This window comes from Lacerta agilis, chromosome 8 (assembly GCF_009819535.1).
Source record: "Lacerta agilis isolate rLacAgi1 chromosome 8, rLacAgi1.pri, whole genome shotgun sequence".
Classification (NCBI taxonomy): Eukaryota; Metazoa; Chordata; class Lepidosauria; order Squamata; family Lacertidae; genus Lacerta; species Lacerta agilis.
The window spans coordinates 73,717,022-73,742,666 of NC_046319.1; the positions used below are offsets into that span (position 1 = coordinate 73,717,022).

At 46.1% G+C, this 25,645-nt stretch overlaps 2 protein-coding genes across 3 annotated transcripts in view; both read right to left on the bottom strand.

The window, feature by feature from the left end:
• LOC117051691 (guanylate-binding protein 1-like) overlaps positions 1–25,608 on the bottom strand; it is a 28,834-nt gene extending 3,226 nt beyond the window's left edge. The window contains exons 1-10 of one of the 2 annotated variants that reach the window (XM_033158285.1): positions 25,400–25,608; positions 25,069–25,196; positions 24,419–24,528; positions 22,835–23,040; positions 22,451–22,684; positions 21,718–21,998; positions 20,247–20,459; positions 18,564–18,666; positions 17,106–17,299; positions 16,027–16,419 (exon numbers count right to left, since the gene is read on the bottom strand). In XM_033158285.1, the coding sequence (XP_033014176.1) occupies positions 16,294–16,419; positions 17,106–17,299; positions 18,564–18,666; positions 20,247–20,459; positions 21,718–21,998; positions 22,451–22,684; positions 22,835–23,040; positions 24,419–24,528; positions 25,069–25,196; positions 25,400–25,574 (1,770 nt within the window). In that variant the 5' untranslated portion in view covers positions 25,575–25,608 and the 3' untranslated portion in view covers positions 16,027–16,293. Of the gene's footprint in view, positions 1–16,026; positions 16,420–17,105; positions 17,300–18,563; positions 18,667–20,246; positions 20,460–21,717; positions 21,999–22,450; positions 22,685–22,834; positions 23,041–24,418; positions 24,529–25,068; positions 25,197–25,399 lie in introns of those variants that run through there. The other variant, XM_033158284.1, reaches the window with a different exon arrangement.
• On the bottom strand, positions 2,315–25,625 carry LOC117051693 (guanylate-binding protein 1-like). The gene is made up of 6 exons (XM_033158288.1): positions 25,575–25,625; positions 7,377–7,551; positions 6,694–6,821; positions 5,205–5,314; positions 4,299–4,507; positions 2,315–2,590 (listed from the first exon to the last, which is right to left on the bottom strand). Exons 2-6 carry the CDS (start codon positions 7,549–7,551, stop codon positions 2,349–2,351), a joined length of 864 nt encoding a protein of 287 aa, XP_033014179.1. The 5' UTR covers positions 25,575–25,625; the 3' UTR covers positions 2,315–2,348.
• Between the last annotated feature and the right edge of the window lie 20 nt (positions 25,626–25,645).

Sequence of the window (25,645 nt, forward strand, 5' to 3'; positions counted from 1 at the left end):
GGACAAATCTGTTGGCACAGTTCACACTTTACCCAGGCAGAAGGCCAAGGGAAAGGAAAACAATGGGATCACCAGGATCAACGTCAAAAGCTTCATTTTGCCAAAGGGAAAGTTTCCAGGAAAGCACAAAATTTCTTTGGGCCACCCCTCCCAGCCATGTCAACAAATGCAAGCAGTATGTAACCCAAATATGCAATGTAAGATTAACTTATTCGGAGTAAGAGGCTGGAGGGCCCCTGATTCAACCTTCTCAACCATTTGTGTATAAAACCAGGTGGGCGAGTGCAAAAAGCACATTTGGAGACCCAGGGGGGTGACCAAGGTGCCCTTGATGTGAGAAGAAGTGGCGTTAGCTACAGATCAACAACTTGGAACTCCAGAACCAAATCTGGTTGTCATCAGTTGGCTTCCCATTTGCCAACTGAGAGGGAGAAGAAATGCATAGAAGGACTAGCGGACTTGGGTAACTGGACTGCTGCTAGTACACTTTGCCTGAAGAAGAGAGCAGCTGGTCCTCAAACCTCTGTTCCACTCCAAAAAATGGTACTCCCACAATTAGTTGCTTACTCGAAACACTTCCCTGGGAACAGGATCAACTTCTTGTCCCTGCATAACCAAGCGGCTGCTGGATGCCCTGCCTTCCTGGGGGCAACTCAACTCAACAGGCTCCAACCAAACCCAATCTATGGCCAACACAACCATGCTGTCAGGGAGTCTTCGAAACCATGAGCATGGCTAATTAAAAGATGATTTATTGCAAGAAAAACAACAGAGGTTCACAGAGCGGCAACATCTGACTGCCGTCCATCACTGGCGATGTTCCCACTAGGGGTTTTTCTTCCTTTGAAACCAAAAGCAGACGACGCTCTTCTTGTGACGAAGGCAATCCTGGAGGCCACTGATCTGGCAAAAGCGAGGGCTAATAGTGTCAACTCCTTCCCCTTCCTCATTTCCGGACACAGAACTTCTGTGAATTCTCCTGCTTCCTGCTCTGCTCGCTGCTCATTCCTGAGGGTTGGGTAGCGTACTCCTGCCTGTGTGCGGATTGCTCTGCGTTTAACCCTCCCTCTTCCTGTGTGCCCTCTCCCTCTGTCGGCACTTTTCCCCTGGGAGCTGGTGTATTCATGACACATGCCAGGAATCCAGGTCTCATTCCTCAACATCCTGGCCAGTCACTCCCTGAACTAGGGCAAGCATCAACCTGCTACCCTCCATGGAAAAGGAAAGGAAGACTTTTGAGTCTCACACTTTCCATCCAACAACATATCCTCTTCAGTTTTCCCAATATACCGGTAGGAACGGCCACTTGCTTGAGTGGGGAAGCTCAGAAAGAGCAGGGCAAACAGTAAGTGTGGATAAGGCCTCAAAGAACAGGACCTGCTACAAGTCTACTTTGCCTGAAAAAGGTGGCCTATCTACTACCCTCTGTCCTCTCCTCAAACTGGTCCTCCCACAGTTAGTTCCTCATTCTAAACACCTCCCTTGGCAACAGGGTCACTTTTTCGTCCCAACAAAACCAAGTGGCTGCCAGATGTTCCGTGTTCCTGGAGGGGGGGCATCTTAGCTCAACTCAACTAGCTCCAATGGCATCCAATCAATGGCCAACATAACCTTGCTAAGGAGCCGGATCTCATCCCTTGACATCTTGGCTACTCAGTCTCTGAACTAGGACAGGAATGAATACACTGCCCCATGGAAAGGAACCTCCCATTTCTGAGTATCCAACTTTCCATCCAACACAAAATCCTTCTAGTTTTCCCCATATCAGATATGGAGAGCCCCTTATCTCATGCCCACCGGTGAGTTAATCCTCGTACCCCAAGTTCTTTCTGGTACTCGTGATCGTCATCCTTGAAGGCCCGAGCCAAGAACACTTTAATGGCCTCCTTCTCGTATTGAGCGTGCACTTTCAGCAGCTCCTCAATAGTCTCAGTGGGCAGCTTCAGGTGTTTCTCTATCTCTGCTTCATAGTACGTAATGGCATCGTGCACGGCAGCTGTGTTCTCGATCTGCGCCAAGGCTACCACCGCATTCTCTATACAGGGTATGGACCCACTGGAGATGGTGTCCACATAGGTCACCGCCAGGTGCCCCAACACTGCAAAGGGAGGGAAGAAAGCCAGTTTGTTTATTTTAGCTAGCTAGTTGGATTTCTATGGTGAGACATACTATATTCCTATTTCAATTATATTAAGTTGTGGGTATCTGTCAGGGATTTCCACTTGCGCAATGGGACTTTCCCCTCTCTCCTGTGAAGTGTTACGGCGATTCCTTTTCTCCCTCTGGACTCCGTCAATGTTACTTAAGTGACTTTGCTAACACATCCATTTTTTCTGGTCCCTTGCCTTCTACTCACATGTCCCGGTCACCAGGTGTCCTCCTTGGATCATTTTGGGCTGAGTGCTCTCATATATATGCTGGCGGAAGCGGTGCGCTTGCACCACAAAGTTGGGGCTTAGCATCTTTTCAGACAGGTCGTCCAGTTCTGATAAGTCTCGACTTCCAGCCGGGCGGTCAAAGACAAAGCACTTGCGGCTGGGGAAGTATTGGCGGATGCATTTCTTGGCAAGATCCAGCTTCTCAGGTTGTCCTGGAGAGGGAGAATTGCAAGTGCAAAGTCATCAGTCTTTCTGGGCTGTTGCATTCCATCTTTGCTCCAGACGTCATGCTTGCCTCAGCTCAAATTCAGCTGGCCAAGCGGTGCAATCCTTCACATCAACACTACTATTTTGGAATGCGCATTTTTAATGGCTTCTGTGAAAACACCCCTATGCCAAAATCCTCCCACCTGCAGAAAGCTGACGAACCAGGGAGGGAAATTCTAGCTCATCCTGTTTTCCTGTTCGTTTTGCCAGCGGATTCTGACCCGGATGTGCTTTCAACTAAACAGTCCCTCATATGCAGTCCTAAGTGATGTAGTCCTGAAAGACCGCATCAGCAGCAGTTCATTCTGTTTCCCTATTGTATCTGCATTATATTTGAGCTTTCACATGATGTAGAAGCCCCCCTAATGCGTTCCACGTAGGGCTACCTTTGAAGGTGACCTGGAAACTACAACTAATCCAGAATGCAGCAGCCAGACTGTTGACTGGGAGTGGTTGTCGAGACCATATAACACCGGTCCTGAAAGACCTACATTGGCTCCCAGTATGTTTCCGAGCACAATTCAAAGCGTCGCCACTTACCTTTAAAGCCCTATATGGCCTTGGCCCAGTATACCTAAAGGGGTGCCTCCACCCCCATCATTCAGCCCAGACACTGAGGTTCATCTCTGAGGGCCTTCTGGCGGTTCCATCCCTGCGAGGTTACAGGGAACCAGGCAGAGGGACTTCTTGGTAGTGGCACCTGCCCTGTGGAATGCCCTCCCACCAGATGTTAAGGAAATAAACAACTATCTGACTTTTAGAAGACATCTGAAGGCAGCCCTGTTTAGGGAAGTTTTTAATGTTTGATGTTTTATTGTGTTTTTAATATTCTGTTTGGAGCTGCCCAGAGTGGCTGGGGAAATAATACTAATACTAATTTATTTATTTATTATTATTATTATTATTATTATTATTATTATTATTATTATTATTATCTCCAGAAATCTAGCAGAATATTGCGGAGGTTTGGCACTCATTTCCTCGTTAATTGCTTCCAGAAACAAACATCTGTTTGGAACCCCATTAACCCAGAAAATTGTGGAGTAAAATGACAGAATTGGAGGCCGTACACTGGTACGTATACAGTTCTTGCCTGCCAGCAGGGCTCTTTTGGGATTCTTATGTTCAAAGGCCCCATTTCACAGAAAGATGCTCTCCCATTTTTCATCATTGTCTATAGAATTTGGACTTCCCAATGACGCAGATGTTATAAAAAGCTAACAAGAATGTTGTTCAGGGATGGGGAATCTCAGGCCTGTGGGCCAAAAACAGCCCTGTAGGTCTCTCGGTGGCCCTCAGGACTCTCCCCAGTTCACACCCCTTCTCTTCAGGCTACAAACCTCAATGGCTCTGCCTTGCAGCCTCCTTGGGAGGTTTTGCCTGTCTGAACTGTGTCCCCGAACTCTGATAAGGCTTTTTGTTTGCCTGGGTGGATAATATGCTGACCTGCTATACTAAGGTAAATTCTACAGGCGTTGCTCCACCTTCCTCTGCCCTGTGGCCCCCGTAAGGTTGCTCAGAAGGGAATGGGGCCCCTTGAATGATAAAGGTTCCCCACCCCTGATACAGTCAGTCCCTGCCACAGCCTCAGATCGGTGACGCAAGACCCAACCCTATGCCTGGGTGGGATCCCATCAGCCCTCTTTGCCATACCTTTCTTCCTCCTCAAGGCATTCTCCAGATATTCGTCAGAAGAGATGGGGCTTCCATTCAGCTTTAGCTGCAGTGTGAAATCACGCACGGCCCAAACGAAGGCTGGAAAGAACCTGAGAAAGTCTTCACTGTTTTCCTCCTCTCCATCCTCATAGGTCTTCGTGGTTGTAGCTTTTACCTTGATTCGCTTAGTCAGCTCTGTCACATACCTGGGGTTACACTAAGGAATTTATGGAGATGACTCTTGTCCCCTCGTGGGGCAATAATCTCTCAGTTAAATAACTTAGATAACACTATTAGAGGTTACCGCCCATACACTTCTGCTGCACTTTTCTGTTTGTTTGGTGGCACCTCGGTAAAAGCACTTCTTACTGTTTGTAGCAGAGTTTTCCCCGGTGGCAGAGGACAAGAACAGGAGTCATACTCAAAATCACAGTCAAGAGCTTCTTCATTGCTTGACTGCACAAGCATTTCTGTTACTATTATATGCAAGCTAATTACATTCCTTCTTTATCTCTGCAGCACGGTATAATCTCAGTCCAGTAATTAACAATCCTGACACACCAAAAACTCATAGTATCAGCAGCACATAGTCAACTTCCTTATTTGCACCTCCAGCTGACACCAATCACACCTAGAGTGCCACTACTACACACTAAAGAAAATTCTGGAACCCTCTTTAAAGCTTCCAGTAACTTATCTGTTTCTTAAAGAATGTTTTCCTAACAAACACAAGAGTCCAGAGAGAACGGTGGCGAGCTGCATCTACAGTATCCTGCAAAGAAGTGCATGGGGGAAATCCCATAATGTTCAAGGAGATACCACGCAAACCAAAGTCCCCGCCCCATCTACACTGGCTGGAAATGAGGGAGCTGGAGGTGAAATGGAGTTTGCACGGAAGGATACTGCAGTTTTTCCAAGGCAAACTGGTCAATGGTACCCATGCTGTTGTAGACCAAGGTGCTGCTAAGCAGAATGGACAAGGCAAAGATCCATGCATCGTTCTCGATGTTGCTCTGTCGGGAGGGATAGGAATAATTAGCACGAAACCCTCGCACACTGGGCTTGCACCTGTTTTCTTTATTTATTTGCATTTGATGCATTTTATTTATTTGCATTTATAGACCGCTCGATTGCTGCAAAGCCTGTAAGAGGTTTGCAATAAATTTGTAAAAAAAAAAAAAAATCAATAAAAAAGCTGAAAACAGAGAATCAGAATTGTAGAGTTGGAGGGTACCCCAGGGGTCAACCCCCGGCAATGCAATTTTTTAATTTAAAAAAAATCTACAGTAAGAGAGATTAAAAGCACATCAACATCTATGCTAGGTTTACCTTAAAAATGTTTTAATTTCTTGCAGGAAAAAGTACAATGATGATGTCAGCAACCTAGAGTTGTCGCACTCGCTAGAGTTAGAGACACTGCTTTGGTGGGTATTTTCTGTTCCCACTGCCTCACACTGTGTGGTGACTTTCAAGAGCTCTGGGGCTGCTCTTAGTCTAGTTTTCCTGTTGTACATAAGGACTCCATAGAAAACCGTCCTAGGCAAATGACTTATAATGAGTTAAAGGAATGTTTAAAATAACTTTTGTGGAAAAACCAGCAGCTTTTTTATTAGAAATTCTAGGTCCAGATATACCAAAGGAGCAGAAAAGACTGTTTATATATGCTACGACAGCTGTGCGGATGTTATTATCCCAAAGATGGAAGGACGATAAAGTACCTACAAGAGAAGAATGGCTGACAAAAATGATGGACTATGTCGAAATAGCAAAAATGACTGGGAAGCTCAGAGTTCAAGAGGATAATAAATTTGATAAAGAATGGGGAAAATTTATAAATTACTTAAAATATCACTGTAAACAATTAAAAACATTGGCAGGGTTTTAAAAAAAAAACCCCACTTGCAATGTAACGAGAACTATGGTGAGAATTGAGGTTAAAGAAAATACGGAGAACATTATATGATGCAGCTGGAAAAGAATAACTATGGGAACCACGGAAAGGTGGAGGGAAGTCCAAGGATTCAGAGAATCCTATATGTATATGATTATGATTTATTTCTGACGCTAATTGTTGAATTTAAAAAATATCATTAAAAAAAAATTAACTCTCCAAGGCATCAACTCCCTGCTTCCAAATGTTTGCACATTGCCCAGCCACTTCACGTCCAAAAACTTTGGGATTAGCCTAGCTCTTAGGACAGCCAGCTCAGGAGCATCCCAGACCCTGAGATTTCAAGGTCAAAACCTGAGACCTAGGATGTCACGGGGATCTTAATAAGTGTGACACATTTCTCCCCACAACAACCCTGTGATGTAGATTAGGCTGAAAGGCAGAGACTGGCCCATGGCCACCCAGCAAGCTTTGTGGCTTCAGCCCTGTCCTCCAGCTTACCTTCTCCACATCACCCAGTCCTTCCGTGTCCAAAAGCACCAAGGTATAGTCAGGATTTTCAGGGTGAGGAAGGCACCACATCCAGATGCCCATGGTCTCTGCTTGTATGGTGGCACCCAGAGAGAATCCTGTAGGATACAAATGGGAAGGAGATCGGATATCAGGCGTATTTACTTCTGGGTTTTCGGCGTTCGAAAACCGAAATGTTTGGCTTCCGAGACGCTCAAAAACTGAGGTAATAACTGTATTAGGAGAAAAGCTGGTGGGGATTTTATTTTATTTACTTATTTGCAAATTGCTACAGAAATGGAGGGAACTGAACTTAAGACTGGAGAGATGAGAAATGATGAGAACTGAAACAGACAGATCCATCGATCCACCCACAACTGTAGCACTTAGTTTGGTACAACCCATTATTAAGAGACTTCACACTATAACTGCTCCCTTACTAAGTTCTCATTGGCCACATTCACACTCTATGCTTGAACTGCTATGATGCCATGCATGGCTTTCCCCCAAAGAAAACTGGGAACTGTAGTTCGTTAAGGGAGTTAAGAGGAGGCCTCCCTATTCCCCTCCAGTCAATCCCTCTTCTCAGGGAACTCTGGCGTGGTGTGAATGTGTCCATTCAGCACCCCAATCTCTACTCAGGAGCACAGAGCAGATTCTTCCTGCAGACTCACCTTTCTTCTTTCCTGCCAATTTGTTCATGAGGTAGGATTTGCCAGTGCGGTACAGTCCCACGATGGCCACCACAACCACGGGCTGCTGGATGCTCTGCAAGATCTTCAGGGCTTCCTGGTTGACCCGCAGCTGTTCGTTGGGGTTGTTCTCAATCAGGCACATTGGCTCTTCCATATTCACTGACAGAGGCCGTGGAGAGCCCATGAGAAGGACGGATCAGGACCAAGAACTTCCTGGGAGAAAAAGTAAAGTACAGCACTATCAGGTTCTGCACTCGCTATATTGCTAGTGAAAAGAAAAACCCAGGTACCAGTACTTCTCTCTCTCGTTTTTGAAATAATTTTTATTTGATTTTAGAAGTGTAGAGTTATAACAATACAAGATACATATCCATATTTAGAGATTTCTCTGAATCTCCAGACTTCCCACCATCCCCTCCATGGGTCCTATTGTCAACTTTTTTGACTGCATATCATTTCATAATCCATTTTTTGTATCTTTCCATACTGTCCATGATATCTGCTAAGTGTTATTAGAATCCTAATGCTAATGTTTTCATCTGCTTACAGTGGTCTCCTAAATAAATTATGAATTTCCCCCATTCTTTATTGAAGTTTTTGTCTTCTTGGTTCCTATGCTTTCTGGTCAGCTTTGCCATTTCAGCATAGTCCAACAGCTTAGTTTGCCATTCCTCTCTGGTAGGGACTTTGTCTTCTTTCCCTTTCTGGGCTAGCAAGATCCATGTGGCAGTTGCCGCATACATAAAAACCCGGCTACTTTTTGGATTCTTTGTTTAAAAACAAACATAAAAACAAGACAAACAACCCTCAAGTGGTAAGTCAACCATAAACCAAGGTTTGTTCTAAGATTGTTTGTGAACTGGTGCTCATGGTTTGCTTGAAACAAACAAACAAACAAACCATAGTATAGTCTTATCACTTGGTTAGTTAGTTAATTACATTTCTTTGCCATCTCTTCATCTGAGAATCACAGGGGAGGTTTCAATGTAAAAACACCTAACGTAGTAAGCCATGTGGATGGCATGCATGGGAGAGGAGCTGTGCAGGGAACTGTATAGGTGGGTGGGGACCGGGACACACACACACATTTATGATTAAGCCATGGTTTATAACAAACAGCAGCTTTTTGTGATGTGCAAACGAGGGCACTGGGCTTTTACTGTGGAATAGCTATACTATGTTTGTTTACATTTTACAAGGTTATCTCAACAATGTCATGAACAACACCCCCCCTCTTGTTTTCCCAGTTCATCTTCTGTGTCCTATGCTACCCCCCCCCAAAAAAAAATGTTCAGAAAATCTGGCTTTTAAAAACTCAACAGAATAGCTGCTCAGCTTTCCAAAGAGTAGATGGCCTATTTCACTGCTCTTCTTGCTACTAAGGGCCTGTATTGATGGCACTAGCTATTTCCTTTTTTAAGGTCCACGCCAACCCTCTATGAATCAACCCTATCATGTTTTATCCCTTTTTAGAACAGTCCTGCACATCGACAAAAGTTTCAGGTGCTCCGTGGTATCAGGACCCTAGAAAGTACAGATATTAAATTGTGTAGAGGGCAATATGCAGGTGTACCTTCTCAAACATAGGCACTCCATTTGCAGACATCCAGGTTCGATGCACAAACGGATAGCCTGGCCACTGTTATTTCTGCACTGCTAAAGGGTGTTCGTAAAAACATTATGAAACTCACTGTCTGCTTTGCTTTCAAGCTGTTTCCGGAAATGCTCTTTTTGCAGCTTCCTCCTCTCTCTTTTTTTACCAGGACCCCTTTGATTTTAAAGGAATTTCCTCTTTTGAAATCAAGAGCTAGACTTTCCCCGCAACTGTTTACATAGTTCATAGAATCTTAGAGTTGGAAAGGACCCCAGGTTAATGGATTTGATAGCACTGTGGTCAGTGTTCCTTGTCAGTTATAGGGCACAGCACCAAACAGGGCTATGCCCGAGGTCACCTTCCCTTTAGCTGGTTCTGTGTCCAGCTGTTCCAAGCCACATTTGTTTGCAGCATCTGGAAATTTTGCCTCTTTGTTGTAGCCCAGGCATGTCCAACAGGTAGATCGTGATCTACCGGTAGATCATTGGATGTCTGTGGTAGATCACTGGTAGATCATTGGCTTCCCCACAAAGAAGCTGAACAACTGTGACCCCCCGCAAAAAGCTCAACATTTTACCTCCTCCCTGAAAAAACTCAACAACTTTGACCTGAACCCCAAAAAGGGGGTAGATCACAGCCAGTTTTTAACTCTGAGTAGATCTCAGTCTCTTGGGAGCTGGCTGCCCCTGTTGTTGCCCAAACATGCACAGCTGAGCATAGTGTAAGGGTTGGGTTCACATTTGGGCTGAGCACGCCCCATATATGTAAAGCAACCCCCCCCCCAAAGAATCCTGGGAATTGTAGTTTGTAAAAGGTGCTGGGAATTGTAGATTTGTGAGGGATAAACCACTGCTTCCAGAATTCGGGGGGGGGGGGTTGTGCTTTCTCTGTATGGTGTGGAGATCCATTGCAAGCCATGAGATTGTCTCATTGATCTGATGGGTCTACTCTAAGTCTAACTAAGTCTGAATCCACTGCTTAATTGCTTGAAGATCAACTTCCAGAGAAATCTCTAGTCTCACAAGTGAAAACTACAACAAAACGCTGTGCGATGTGCTCTATAGTGCCAGCCAGACACTTGTGCACTTTTCCAGGATAACTCCCTTCCATCCCACCCTCCCTAGTTTGAATTCTCTCTGCTCTGTATTCTCTGCCTTCAGAGCAAGGCAAGCTCAGGGGCAAGCAATTAATTGGCTGCCATCAGCTGAGGCCCAAGTAAGGGAACATGAGAAGCATTCTTAATAAAGCCTGCCTGTGGCTTCTTCAGACTCTTTTCTGTAAGATCTGAGGAACTAATTTTTTATTATTATTTTTAAAAATGTCAAAAACATTATTATTATTATTATTATCCAACAGTATATTAAAATACAACAATCTATTAAACATTAAAAGCTTCCCTAAACAGTGCTGCCTTCAGATGTCTTCTAAAAGTCTGTTAGTTGTTTTCCTCTTTGACATCTGGTGGGAAGGTGTTCCACAGGGTGGGTGCCACTACCGAGAAGGCCCTCTGCTTTGTTCCCTGTAACTTGGCAGCGAGGGAACCACCAAAAGGCCCTTTGAGGTGGACCTCAGTGTCCAGGCAGAATGATGGGGGTGGAGACATTCCTTCAGGTATACTGGGCCTTTGAGGCCGTTTAGGGTTTTAAAGGTCAGCACCAACACTTTGAGTTGTGCCCGGAAACTTACTGGGAGCCAATGTAGGTCTTTCAAGACCGGTGTGTTATGTGGTCTCAGCAGCCGCTCCCAGTCACCAGTCTAGCTGCCGCATTCTGGATTAGACCACTAAAGCAAGCAAGCAAACCGCAGACAAATGCAGCACCGGTCCCTCCATTAGGCAGAGTGAGGCGGCTGCCTCAGGTGGCAGATTTTAGGGGGATTGCAGATTGCTGCAGAAATGGAAAGAATAAAATTTAAGACTGGAAGAACGAGAAGCTGAGAGAGCTATTTAAAAAAAGGCCAGCATCCTTCCACTCATCCAAGCAGTCCCTTCCCTGCTCTGAGAAGTCTGGCCTCTGAAGCCTATGCCTGTCTCTCTCAAGCCAACAGGAGGGACAGGAGGAAGGAGAATGGTACTTACAGAGTTAATTTGCTGGGAGCAGCAGCTGGTGCTCTGGGTTGCTTGCTGCTGAGTCTCACTGCCTGTGGACAGAGGCAAGAAGTTCCTGTGGCTCTTCTCTTGCTGGAGCCCTGCACACCTCTTCTCCTTTCACTGAACTTCCCCTGGCTTTTTTATGGTGGTGGGATTGGTGCTTCCTGGATTTCCCTGCTGACCCTGGGGATTTCCTTGCCCAGAATCTTCCTTCTTTCAGCACTGCATGAGAAATGTCTACTTCTAGTTTCGCTTTTCCCTTTCAGGGAAACTCTTTGTCCTTTGAGCAGATCAACTCTTGCAGCCTTGGAAGCAGAGGGTGGGGGATTATTGCTCAGCACACAACTGGCTTGAGTTGTGTAATTCGCTTATTCCCGGCTCATGAATCAGCCCTCAGTAACTGTAATTTGGGTTGTTTCTTCTGCTTCAAGGCTCGGAGCATTACACACACCTGTTTGTGACAAAAGCCTGCAGAAGAGACATGGCTCAATTTCCAAGGTGGTGGTGGTGGTGGTGAGCCATAGAATCAAAGAATCACACAATTGTGGAGTTGGAGGGGACACCAAAGCTCATCTAGTCCAACCCCCTGCGATGCAGGAATACTTCCCACGAACTTCGAACCACCAAACTTCTAGTTCACAACCAGATGCTCTCTGTTAGACTGGGGGAACTCTAACACAATGTAGCATCAGACACTAAAAACTTCCCTGAACAGGGCTGCCTTCAGGTGTCTTTTAAAAATCACATAACTATTTATCTTTTTGGCATCTGCTGGGAGGATGTTCCATAGGGCGGGCCCACCGCTGAGAAGGCCCTCTGCCTGGTTTCCTGTAACCTCACTTCTCACAGTGAGGGAATTGCCAGAAGGCCCTTGGAGCTGGACCTCAGTGTCCGGGCAGAACGATGGGGGTGGAGATGCTCCTTCAGGTATACAGGGCAGAAGCCGTTTAGGGCTTTAAAAGTCAGCACCAACACTCTGAATTGTGCTTGGAAATGTAATGGGAGCCAATGTAGATCTTGTATGACCGGGGTTCTATGCTCCAGGAGGTTGCTAAAAGAAGCAGGGATTTTGAGAAGCTGCAAAACAATTTCTCCCAACTGGACAGACGGACAGCAAAATGGCAAATGTGATGCAATGTAAGCAAATGCAACATGATCAAGGGTCGCTATGAGGAAATATTATGTTTGAGTCTTTGTAGTTTAGAAAAAAAGACAACACCTGACCCCACCCCACTCACCATTCCCCTCTTTACTTCCTAATGTAACACTAATGTCTCACAACAAATGAAACTGATCTGTAGAAAAAGAGACATTGCACATACTTTTGTAAACCAAGAATCTTTAATAAAAATATTTGTAATAATAAAAAAACAATAAAAAGGCAAGTACAGTGGTACCCCGGGTTACGTACACGATCTGTTCCGGGTCGCGGTACGTAACGTGGGCGTGCGTATCACGAACGCACAAAAAAACCTAAAAAACTGGAATAAGCGCGATTTGAGCGCTTCTACGCATTCGCGAAGTGCGCAGAACACTTCTGCGCATCCGGGGGTTGTGTGCGAGTTGTGCGCACTCTGGAAACACTTCCGGGTTGCGGGCGTTCGCAACACGGGGGGGGGGGTGCGTAACCCGGGGTACCATTGTAAGTAGAAACACTATATATAAGGGGTAGGCAACCTAAGTCCTGTGGGCCGGATGCGGCCCAATTGCCTTCTCAATCCGGCCTGCAGACGGTCTGGGAATCAGCGAATTTTTACATGAGTAGAATGTGTCTTTTTATTTAAAACACATATCTGGGTTATTTGTGGGGTATAGGAATTCGTTCATCCCCCCCCCCGCCTATATATATATATATATATATATATATATATATATATATACATATATATATATAGTCAGGCCCACCACACAGTCTGAGGCTACGGACCGGTCCACGGCTGGAAAAGGTTGCTGACCCCTGCTATAAAGTAAGGCTGCCATACATCCAGATTTTCCTGGATATTACTGGGATTTCAAAGGCAGAATTGACGCCTGGGGGGAATTTCCAAAGGCCATTGCTTTGTCCTAGATGTTAGGCAAGCCAATTGAAAAATCAGTCCTTTGGGTCTTCCTAAAAAAAAGCTCTACAACTCTCGGGGCGTCCTGGTTTTTACTTTTTGAAATATGGCCACCCTACTATAAAAGCATGGGTGGTGCTGTGAGTTAAACCACAGAGCCTAGGGCTTGCCGATCAGAAGGTCAGCGGTTTGAATCCCCATGACAGGGTGAGCTCCTGTTGCTCGGTCCCTGCTTCTGCCAACCTAGCAGTTTGAAAGCACGTCAAAGTGCAAGTAGATAAATAGGTACTGCTCCGGCGAGAAGGTAAATGGCGTTTCCATGCGCTTCTCTGGTTTGACAGAAGCAGCTTAGTCATGCTGGCCACATGACCCGGAAGTTGTACAATAAAGCAAGATGAGTGCCGCAACCCCAGAGTTGTCTGCAACTGGACATAATGGTCAGGGGTCCCTTTACCTTTACCTTTTACTATAAAAGTGTATAAAGTTATGCATAATTTATACACCTTTATAATGTCCCCACTAGTGTGTGCATCATTTCTCCTTCTCTCATAACACTAGAACTCAGAGGCACCCACTGAAGCTGAATATTGGAAGATTCAGTACAGCTCTTAATGGAACTCGCTCCAACAAGAGGTAGTGATGGCCGCCAACTTGGATAGTTTAAAAGAGAACTGGACAAATTTATGGAGGATAAGACCAGGGGTAGGCAAACTAAGACCCAGGGGCCGGATGTGACCAAATTGCCTTCTCAATCCGGCCCGCAGACAGTCTGGGAATGGATGTGTTTTTACATGAGTAGAATGTGTCCTTTTATTTAAAATGCATCTCTGGGTTATTTGAGGGGCCTGCCTGGTGTTTTTACATAGAGTAGAATGTGTGCTTTTATTTAAAATGCATCTCTGGTTTATTTGTGGGGCATAGGAATTCGTTCATTATTATTTTTTCAAAATATAGTCCGGCTCCCCACAAGGTCTGAGGGACAGTGGACCGGCACACGGCTGAAAAAGGTTGCTGACCCCTGGATACATCTTCTAAACCGCAATGCTACGTTCCATATCTGTTGTCAAAGTCAGAATGCTTCTGAACGCCGGTTGCTGGAAACCGCAGGAGGGGAGAATGCTGTTGTGCTCAAGTCCTGCTTGTGGGATTCTCAAAGTCATCTGCTGGGCCACAAGGATACCAGAATATTGGGCTACATGGGCCATTGGTCTGTTCCAGCAGGGCTTATCCCAGGAGCAGTCAGATCCTATGCATCACAAGAATGGGTTCAGCTGGATTCAGCATGCATAATACTGCCACCCTATTTGAAGATGAAGAGTAGGCTAACAAGGAGCAACCTGAATTCAAAGAGGTGCGAGTGGAGCTCTGCCACTTCCTGATCCCTCTCCACTTCACCTGATGATTGTGTTCTCTTGGTTGGACCAGCTTGAATACAAAAACAGAGTAGTGGGGTATGAATAATACAGTAGGTGCTTGCTTGCTTGTCCCCACCCCACCGCAGAGCTAAGTGACAGGGACTGAAAATGGACTCATTATTTGCTCAAGGTTATCCGTTAAGAGGTCCTCTTGTGGATCAGGAATTGGTTAAATTCATTGAAGCAAAGGGTAGGAATAAGTGGAGAGTTCTCCAAATGGAGAAGAAAGTGGAGTCTCCCAAAGATTGGTATTAACCCAAAGATTGTGCTTTTTAACTAGTTCATAAATTATCTAGTGTTAAGAGGTAAACAGTGAGGTGGCCAAGTTTGCTAAAGGTACATCTTTGTTCAGATTTGCTGAAACAAAAAGAGATTGCAAAGAATTCCAAAAGGAGCTCTCTGGAGTGAGTGAACAGGTGGTGGAATGGCAAATGCAATTCAAGTGTAAAATGTTTCATGTTGGGGGGGAAATAATAATCTTAAATTTCACATATATGCTCATGGGGTCAAAACTGGCTGTGACAGACCAGGACTGAGGCCTTGGAGTCATAATTACCTCTGCAATTTCAAGCCACATTTGATTATGAGGACATTTATAATTCTGCTTCTAGCTGACGGTGGAACAGCCATGTCTGGACTGCACTGGCAGACCTTAGTGTGGAAGTGTTAATTGTCTGAATAACAACTAACAGCATGGCTCCAGATCACCTTTTTAGCAGTCAGTGAGATGGTGGGAAGCAGCTCTGCCTGCAAATATCCACAGCTGAAGTGTGCTTTCCAGCAGCAAATGTGTGTTTGTGTATGAGAGAGAAGCAGCAGAAGTCTGATTCCCCTGGGGGAAATATGATGTCCACATTTGGTGTGGTTTGCATATGACTAATGGCAATCAAGAACTTTGGAGAAACGTAATTGTTCACAACAGCCAGTCAATGCAAAGATGCAGCAGATTTGCCTGAGATAAAGGTGCTTCTAGTGCATAATGTCATCTGAAATGTATATGGGTGCAATTCCCTCTACCCTTCCTAAAACCCATCCATGGGAGCTTCATAGCTGAGCACGATTTCCCCACATCCAAGCCCAATAAACTTTCCACAATAAACGTATCTGAAGAAGTGTGCATGCACACGAAAGCTCATACCAAGAACAAACTTAGTTGGTCTCTAAGGTGCTACTGGAAAGAATTTTTTATTTTGTTTAAACTTTCCACACACACTCTTGTCTTTAGATTGTTTCAAGCTGGAGACACTTTATCTTTACAGAGAAGCCTCTACCCATGGCCAATTCTGATTTATTTTTCATATTTTTTATTAATTGTCCAAAAAATGTTATATAAGGTTCTGCAAAATGCACTGTCATTAAACAGGATCTAGTGGCAATATACATGGTCCATATACAATCATAAATCACTGTCAAAGAAATACAGACATAAAACCAAAATAAATAAACCATGGGTATGCGAATGCTTGGAAGGCAGCGGCAAGAACTATTTGTTACATAAACGTAATAGTTAGGACAAGGTAACAAGGCATGAACCCTATTATACCAACAGAATACAATCAACTATCAGATCTTCCTTCTTGTTTAATTTAACCCATTTCGTCTTTAAATGCCATCATTTTTCTCATTTACACACAAAAAGTCACACCAAAGACACCTACTCAGTGAGCCCAGATACAAAGTAGATCTCTCCTGTTCATCCCATTCCTCATCCATTTAGGGCCTTTTGGAAATGCCAGCAGCTTCAAAGGATCACACATCCAGAGCCCCCACTCGACTGTTGTCTCATCGCAGAGTTCAAGCGCTGGATCTCGCCCTGAAGCCTGTTGACTTCTCGCTGGAACCCTTCTTCCTGAAGCCGCCTCTGCTCCTAAGGAATGGCAGGGATAAAGAATAAAGTCAATGCCAGAGCAAAGATGGAGACTGCAGTAAAAGAGATGGGGACAGAACTAGGCCAATTCAGGTGGTGAATTGAGACAGGTGAGCAATTGCTTCCTCCTCCCTTCTCCATATGCCCCCAATCCAACTGCTTCTTTCCCCTAATGTTAGGTCCCTGAAGACTCTCTCAAGATAACACAGGCATCCTCAGTCAGCTAGAATGGTGCCATCTTGCACAAACTGGCCCTGTGATTCGTGAAGGATGTATGTTTTAGAGCTCCCCAATGGTCACATGTCTCCAGAAAAAATAACAATGGCATGAGAGATAAACCAGACCCCATCCGTCATCCAAAGAGGCAGCAGCAGCAGCCGGAAGCTTGCTTCCTTCTCTGCCAGAAAGAAGACTCAAAAGAACGTTGTGACTAAGAAGTAGTGCCTGGGTTTGCTTTTTCCCCCTCCTCCCTCCCAATCCCTTTTCTTTTTGTGCTGCATCTTTTAGATTGTAAGCCTGAATGCTTATTGTCGTGAGCTTCTCAGGAGGCCTTTTTTGGCTAAAGAGTGGGGTAAAAATACATGCATAGAAATTGCATGCATGGATAGTGTCTTATGGGACTCTGGCCTCTTTTAGTGAAAGCTGGTAGGACTGCATAAATGATACAGTACTAAGGATATTGTTACCTGGAGCTTTGCATTCATCACCATCTCATGCTCTGCCAGTAGCTTCCTCCTGTCCTCTTCCATTTTTGTTTCTAGCTGCCTTTTGTGCTCCTCGAAACTCTTTTCCTGCTGCTGGGCCCTCTGGACAGCCTCATCTTTCATCTTCTCGTGCAACTCTGCTTCCCGGGCAGAGGCTTCAGCCTTGACTCGCTCCACTAGAGGGAAAGAGAGATGGTGAATGCTAATCATACATTAAGACATGGTTGGCAAAGGCTGCATTAGTGTATTCGGAGGCTATGCACATACATGGAAATCAAATACTGTATATACTTGAGTATAAGCCTAGTTTTTCAGCACATTTTTTGTGCTGAAAAAGCTGCCCTCGGCTTATACTTGAGTGAGGCGGGCGGTGGGGGCAGTGAGAAAGAAGCCCTTTCTCTCCGCTCGTGCCGCCACCCGCTCTCCCCAGTCAACCATTCCTTAAGAAGCGTACAAGAACGGCGGTTCTTTACTCTCCCCAGGCAGCTTGTTCCATTCCTGAACTGCTCGCATAAATGCAAACTTGGCAAAGGAGGAAGAGGAAGGAGCAGCCTAAAGGGCTGCTTTTGGGCTGCTCGTTCCTCCTCCTCCTCCACAGCGGCAAAGGTGAACCGGCTTATACTCGAGTCAATAAGCTTTCCCAGGTTTTTGTGGGAAAATTAGGTGCCTCGGTTTATATTCGGGTCGGCTTATATTCGGGTATATACGGTATGCACATACATGAAAACACAGCTTCCTCTAAAGAATTCTGGGAACTTTGGTTTACCCTTCACAGACCTACAATTCCCAGCACCTTTAACAAACCAAGTTGCCAGGATTCTTAGGGAAGGGAATGTGTTCTATATGACTGGTGCGCATGTAACACTATTATTATTATTATTATTATTATTATTATTATTATTATTATTATTATTTTATTTGTGTTGTGACAGTACTTAACAGTATAGAAAACCATACATTCTTTTTTGCTGCATCTCATTTCAGCAGGGCTACTGTAACAGCTCAGTATCAGGGCTTTTTTAAAAAACAAAAAACAGAACAGCTTTTATAAATTATCATTATCATTGGAAGTCACATCGTTATTTTAATGAACTTCAGTCTAGTGGGCCTTTCCCACTTCCCTTAATCAGATGGCAAGAATCTTCCCAGCAACATTTTCCTCTTCCATCCTGTGGTCTCGGTCAAAGTCACCCCTCCACAATGGCCATTACAATTTTTTTTTTAATTAAATGGCAGGTCTGAGGATCATTGTACTCTCCAATATGTTCCTAGTTTGGCTTTCATTCGGAGGCCTGGGAATTGGTAGGAATCAGGAACTAGCAAAGGTGACAGAAAGTGGGGACTCCCGCCTCAGACGGAGGCGGCTAAAACTATCCCAGCCAAGATTGTTATGGGTCTGTAACGCCTGCCTGTGGAGGAGGCCTCTGAACTGGGGCTCACCTTCAACCTCCTTCTGTTTGTCTGTGAGGGTCCGGTCAGCCTGTAAAATGGATTGGGCTGCTGCCTCCTTGGATTTCAGGAAGTCTTGCAGGACCTGGGAAGCCTAGAGAGGAGAAGAGGGGTAGAATGAGGCAAATTGTTTGGCTTTGTGCTTGCATACAAAGATATATGCAGTGAAGAAGACACTGAAAAACAATTTCAAAAACCTGAAGGCCAGTCTAGATATGGCAGGGTAGCTATTTGTACTTTATGATAGATTAATAGCCTAATCACATCTGGAGCCGGGCTGGGTCTTTGAGATACAGTGCGGTGTATTACTTCAAGTGTAGTTTAAGACTGTGGAGACCCAGGTTCCCCACACAGCCATGAAGCGATCTTGGAGTCTCTCTCTCTTTCTCTCCCTAGCCTGCCCCACAGGGTTGCTGTAAGAGAAAGGTAGGGAGAACACAACTCACACTGCCTTGTGTTCCTTGAAGAAAAGGCAGAGTATTCATTAATCAATTAAAGCAAAATGTAATTTATCTGAAAAAAGTCATTTCCTCCTCTGCTTTATGTACTGTCCTTTTAAGCAATCCTCTCCCACCCTGACTCACTTCAGGATCAGAGCTGCGCTGGGAGAAATGTGGTTATCGGGCTGAGCAGAGAGAAGGCAAGGCAGGGGAGTGAGGCAGGGATTACATTTATATCCCACCTTTCCTCCATAGAGCTCTCACCCTCCCTATTTTATGCTTGCAACAAAGCTGTGAGGCAAGATAGCAAAGAAGCAGTGACTGGGCTAGGATCACCCAGCGGGTTTGTTGCTGAAGTAGGGATATGCAGGGGCATCGCTAGGGGGGGTGCGGTGGGGGTGGTACGCCCCGAGTGGCAGGCGTGACAAGCGGCGGGTGGGGGTGACAAGCGGCGGCCCCTCCCGCCACTCCCCACGCAACGCCGGTCACCCTGGGAGCAGCAGCGCTGCACGGGCGGGGTGCTCCCTCGGCCGTGCGCTGTTGCTCCCGGGGCGATGGAGCAAGCGGCGGCGCATGGGGTTGACAAGCGGCAGTCCCTCCCGCCATTCCCAAGCGCTGCCACTCCCTCCGTCACCCCAGGAGCAACAGCGCACGGCCGAGGGAGCACCCTGTCCGTGCAGCGCTGCTGCTCCCAGGGTGACCGGCGTTGCGTGGGGAGTGGCGGGAGGGGCCAGCGCTTGTCACCCCCACGCGCTGCCGCTAGCTCAGTCGCCCCGGGAGCAGCAGCGTCGGACCGCCGCTTCCACAGCCTCCTTTTGAGCCGCAGAGCTTAAAAGCGGGCTCTTTGGCTTAAAAGGGGGCTGCAGAAGCGGCGGCGGCACTCCCGGAAACGCCCCGGGGGCGTGGCATCGTGACGGCACAATGTGACATCACGACGCCCCGCCCCCGGGGCGTTTCCTTTGCCGCCCCGGGTGCCACGGAGCCTAGCTCCGCCACTGGGGATATGAACCCTGGTCTCCCAGATTCTAGATCAGCACTCTGTGGCTCTTACAGTGATGCTGACAGAGCTGCTGACTGGGATGGAGCGACAACTCTGGAGAAACCTATTATAGCAAAGGAACAGTACAATAGTTATAAGGAGAGGATTTATTCCTGGGGGAATCTAAACATGGTTTATGGGTGTGTTGCATGTCCTCTTATCCCTCCTGTTGCTGTGTCTGCAAGTCTGACTCACCATGAGTCCTTTCCCAGGCACCAGGTAATACTGATCCACCTTTTCCTTCTGGTCATCCAGAAACCGCTGGTAGCCCCCAGCCACAGAATAGCTCCCCTTGCCAATCGCCTCTTCCACGTCCTGGAACAGCTGTGTAAGAACAGCCTGGCAGCGATCTGATGATGCTTTCTCATTGCAAGAACAGAACTCTAGAAGCTTGGCATGCAGCTGGGTCTGGAGGAAAGAGGGAAGAATGGAAGGGAAGAGAGAAGGGGGCATATGGTGAGATGCAAATGGTGCTTCCTAATGGAGAACAGTTCTATATTCCCTATTCCAGGGATTTCAGGGCTCCCTCTTGTTGCAGGCACTAGCTCCAGTGGACCAGTGCAAAGGGGAAGAAATGGATAACATGGTTCCAAAGTGTGTTTCAGTGTATGAAATAAAAGGACTTTATTCCAAAAAGTTGGCTGTTGCTCTATTCAAATTCAAATTTATTGCGGCTATAAGCCCATAAAAACATAAAATATGGAATATATAACATAAAGTTACAGCATACCATAGACCCTGGAGTCATAGGGAATCAAACCACAGCACAAATACAAGTTTTAAAATTGCAACCAAGGAGCAGAAAACAAAAGTTGCTGTTGCTCTACTTTCTCTCCCAGCACCATCAACCAAATAAGCAAGTTAGCACCCAGAATTCCCCTAACTCTGCTTTTTAGACTTATCATAAATAGCACTGGGCAGCGGAAGGTAGAAAGAAGCTTGCATCTTGCACGTGGAGACCCAGGAGGAAGGCTGCAATGCTCTTGAAATCCATGAGAGTAAGTGACTCTTAGATACAGATCAGAAAGTCCAATCTGCTGGGTGCCAGCTGGCTACCCATTTGTCAACCCAGAAGGAGAAGAGATGCATGGAAGGGCTAAAAAAAACCAGGGCTTATTCACATTTACCTTTCCTCCGCTCTTTCCAGGCACAATGCGTGCTCTAAAGCTCAGAAAGAGCAGGGCAAAAGGTAAGTGTGGATAAGGCCTCAAATAACAGGACCTGCTGCAAGTCTATTTTGCCTGAAAAAGGTGGCCTATCTACTACCCTCTGTCCTCTCCTCAAACTGGTCCTCCCACAGTTAGTTTCTCATTCTAAACACCTCCCTTGGCAACAGGGTCATTTTTTCATCCCAACAAAACCAAGTGGCTGCCAGATGTTCCGTGTTCCGGGGGGGGGGGGGACACATCTCAGCTCAACTCAACTAGCTCCAATGGCATCCAATCAATGTCCAACACAACCTTGCTAAGGAGCCGGATCTCATCCCTTGACATCTTGGCTACTCAGTCTCTAAACTAAGACAGGAATGAATACATTGCCCCATAGAAAGGAACCTCCCATTTCTGAGGATCCAACTTTCCATCCAACACAAAATCCTTCTAGTTTTCCCCATATCAGATATGGAGAGCCCCTTATCTCATGCCCACTGGTGAGTTAATCCTCGTACCCCAAGTTCTTTCTGGTACTCATGATTGACATCCTTGAAGGCTCGTGCCAAGAACACTTTAATCGCCTCCTTCTCGTATTGGGCATGCACTTCCAGCAGCTCCTCAATAGTCTCGGTGGGCAGCTTCAAGTGTTTCTCCATCTCAGCTTCATAGTATGTAATGGCATCGTGCACAGCAGCTGTGTTCTCGATCTGCGCCAAGGCTACCACCGCGTTCTCTATGCATGGTATGGACCCACTGGAGATGGCGTCCACATAGGTCACCACCAGGTGCCCCAATGCTGCAAGGGGTAGGAAGGGAGAGAAATATGATTTAATAAGATATTAATGTGATTGAATATGATATGAGTAAAACTGGATAAATGATGAACTAATGTAAGCAGCCCAGAGTGGCTGGGAAAACACAGCCTGATGGGCAGGGTATAAATTTATCATCATCATCATCATCATTATTATTATTATTATTATTATTTAGTTCAGGATATATGGAAAAGCTCTCAAATCAGTGGTAATGGTCCAGCACATATTCTGCAAAAGTCTGGGGCAAGTGGAAGTGTGGATAGGCCCTTAGTCTTGTAGAAAAAACAACAAAAAAGTATTCTGGTCTATAAACAAAAAAGTATTCCAGTCCATAAACCGTTCTGCTGTATACTAAAGTTCATGGTGCAACCCCAGCCTCTCCACCCAGGATTCCCCATGAGCCACTCAACCCACGCCCTTTGTCCCTACTCACATGTCCCTGTCACCGTGTGCCCTCCCTGGATGACTTTTGCCTGAGCTTGCTCATGAATATAGCGGCAGAAATGCTGAACCTGCTCCAGAAACTCAGGATTCAGTTTAGATTCAGGTAGGTCCTCCAATTCCTCTAAATCTCGCCTTGAGGCCGGGCGGTCAAAGACAAAGCACTTGCGGCTGGGGAAATACTGGCGTATGCATTTTTTGGCAAGGTCCAACTTCTCTGGGTTGTCTAAGAGAGAGAGAATCACAGATAAGGTTATTATTGTTGCTGTTGCTATTATTTAGTGCCCCCTTGGCTCTGCACCCTGTGAGGGGGAACATCCCACACTGTCCTAAATCCGGCACTCATCCAGGCTAGGATCCCTCCAACTCTCAGTACCTTTCTTCCTCTTCAGGGCATTCTCTAGATATTCGTCTTCGGTGATAGGTTTCCCATTCAGCTTCAGCAGTAACGAAAAGTCACGCACAGCCCAGACGAAAGCCGGGAAGAATCTGAGAAAGTCACCCGAATCTTCCTCTTCACCCTCGGAGTCCTTTGCAGGTGTGCTCTTCACCTTAATGCGCTTAGTCAGCTCTGTCACATACCTGGGATCACACTAAGGAAATTACGATGCCTCTTCCACTTCACAGGGCAGTAGTTTCTCAAATACCCCTCACCTTTCCTCCTCTATCCCTCCTCACTATTCCTAAGGCCCTTATTAGAAATGTCACCCAGTTAAATAAATCTTGCTTCTAGATAAAAACAGGAGTTCTAAGTCAAAAAGCACAATTCCTTCATTTTCAGATGATGTATGCATGTGACATAGCAGACACAGTATTAGAAGAGGCAACATTACCTCTCTGTGTGAGATACGGCAGAATGACCGCTCCCCACATCAATTGGGGGGCGACTTTTGCATGGTCGCGCGCAGCCCCCTGGGCCCCATGGCGGCTCCTGGTAGTTCAGGCTGGTCTCATCCTCCCCAGGCTGGATACCTGAGGTCTCCGCCTACCTCAGTCAACTGCCCATACTCACCTGGGGAGGGCGTTGCCAGGGGGATTGGCCAGGTAAGGGGAGGGACCACCCTGCCCGCACAATAGAAGGCGTCACAACTTTGGCAGTTTCAGGCCTTGGGCGGAGTCCTTTAGTCAATCTTCCTAAATGTGGGGGGGGGGGTGCGTGAGGTGGTGACCCACACCCCCCCTTTGCGGCGGCAATACCAGGGTTCCCCCGTTAAAGGGGTCTTGGGGGGAGGCATTGGCGCCACGTGGTTGTCAATGCTCTCCCCCACCAGCGGCGGCGAAGCGGGGGGGGGGGGCTCTCTGCTTGAACGTATGTTCGCCAGAGCCAGCCCAATCCCCAGACATTCTGGATAACCCTGAAGTCTCCCAGATCCCCGGCTGGGGGCTGGGATGGATAAATGCCCAATGCCTGACCCAAGGTCTCCCTACATCTGAATGTTAATAAAGTTGTGGCCAGTTTTAATCCCATAGCATGTGTCTTGAGTCATTATTCCGCTCAGGGGTCGTCTGGGGGTTTGGGGGACTCTGCATGTCCACGCAATGACTCTTTTAAGAAAACAGCTGCCCTCTATTGATTTTTAAGGACTTGCATTAAAAAGAATTAACAGTTTTTTGCTGCCTGATTGGAGAGGTGTCCTTTTTAGTGCAGTTCCCCCCCCCCCAAGAAATATAACCCACTAACTGTTTAAATATTGCAGTCTTATTTATCATCACAGTTTTGTTCATCTTGTTTTGAATTTGTCCATTAGTGCTTCCTGGAAACCAGTGCAGTGTCCCCACTAACTGTGGCCTACGTACATTGTGCCATCCAGTATCGTGAAAATAAATGTATGTACGAAGAGGCATTTCCCAGTGTGCACACACAGCTACATTGCTACCGAAAGCATCTATACCATCTATTCTGACTGCAAAGGAGGAAAACTGGCAGTGAACTTCCTGACACCATTTGTACAAAGGATACTGCAGTTTCTCCAGAGCATATTGGTCAATGGTGCCCATGCTGTTGTATACAAAGGTGCTGCTTAACAGAATAGACAAGGCAAAAATCCAGGAGTCATTCGCAGTATTGCTCTGTAGGGTGGAATATGAATAATTAGTGCAGAATCCTGTTACACACTGGATCTGCACCTAGGCTGCATCTCTACACACAGTAAAGAACTCTGTCTGGTTGATCCCTTTCTGCACACACTACCTCACCTTTGGATTACTCCTATGAGCAAACTTCCTCACCTGAGAGCTTTTACAAGTGCTCCTGATTAGCCTGTTCTCCTGTCGTATAGTTGTTGTTAATAATTAAGATTTATATACCACCCTTTATCACAAGATCTCAGGATAAAAGGTAAAAACAAAAGTAAATAGTTAAAGAGAACAAAACAATACCCCCAACACTTTTAAAAGACTGTAGAATATTAATCAGCCAAAGCCTAGTTGAAAAGGAATGTTTTTGCCTGGTACCTAAAGGTATACAATGAAGGTGTGAGGCACAAACATCAAGCCCTACCTGGAGATATCAGGGATTGAACCTAGGACCTTCTGAATGCAAGGCAGCTGCCCTACCACTAAGCTATGGCCCTTCCCCCATACAATAGCTGCTCTGTGTCTCCAACTTACCTTCTCCACATCGCCCAGCCCCTCTGTGTCCAAAAGCACCAAGGTGTGGCCAGGCTTTTTGGGGTGAGGAAGACACCACATCCAGATGCCCATGGTTTGTGCTTGTATCGTGGCCCCCAGAGAGAAGCCTATAGGGATCAAATGAGACAGGAATAAGGGAATCAGGTAGGAGGGGATCAGCAGTAACCTCAGAATATGGTCCTCTTAGTGTGGAATTCTCCAGTATCTGAAAAAGCAGTTACCTAAATGAAGTAACATCTGAATGTACCTTGCTGGCCCCATCCAGCCCAAAGTCTCTACCCACCAACACTTATTCCTTCTGCAGACTCACCTTTCTTCTTTTCTGCCAGCTTGTTCATCAGGTAGGACTTGCCAGTGCGGTACAGTCCCACAATGGCCACCACCACCACGGGCTGCTGAATGCTCTGCAAGATCTTCAGGGCTTCCTGGTTGACCCGCAGCTGTTCATTGGGGTTGTTCTCAATCAGGCACACTGGCTCTTCCATGATGCTTGGCTGAGCAGTTCAGAAAGCAGCCCAGGAAAGAGGCTGAGGAATCTAAAGAGTCAAAAAGAAAT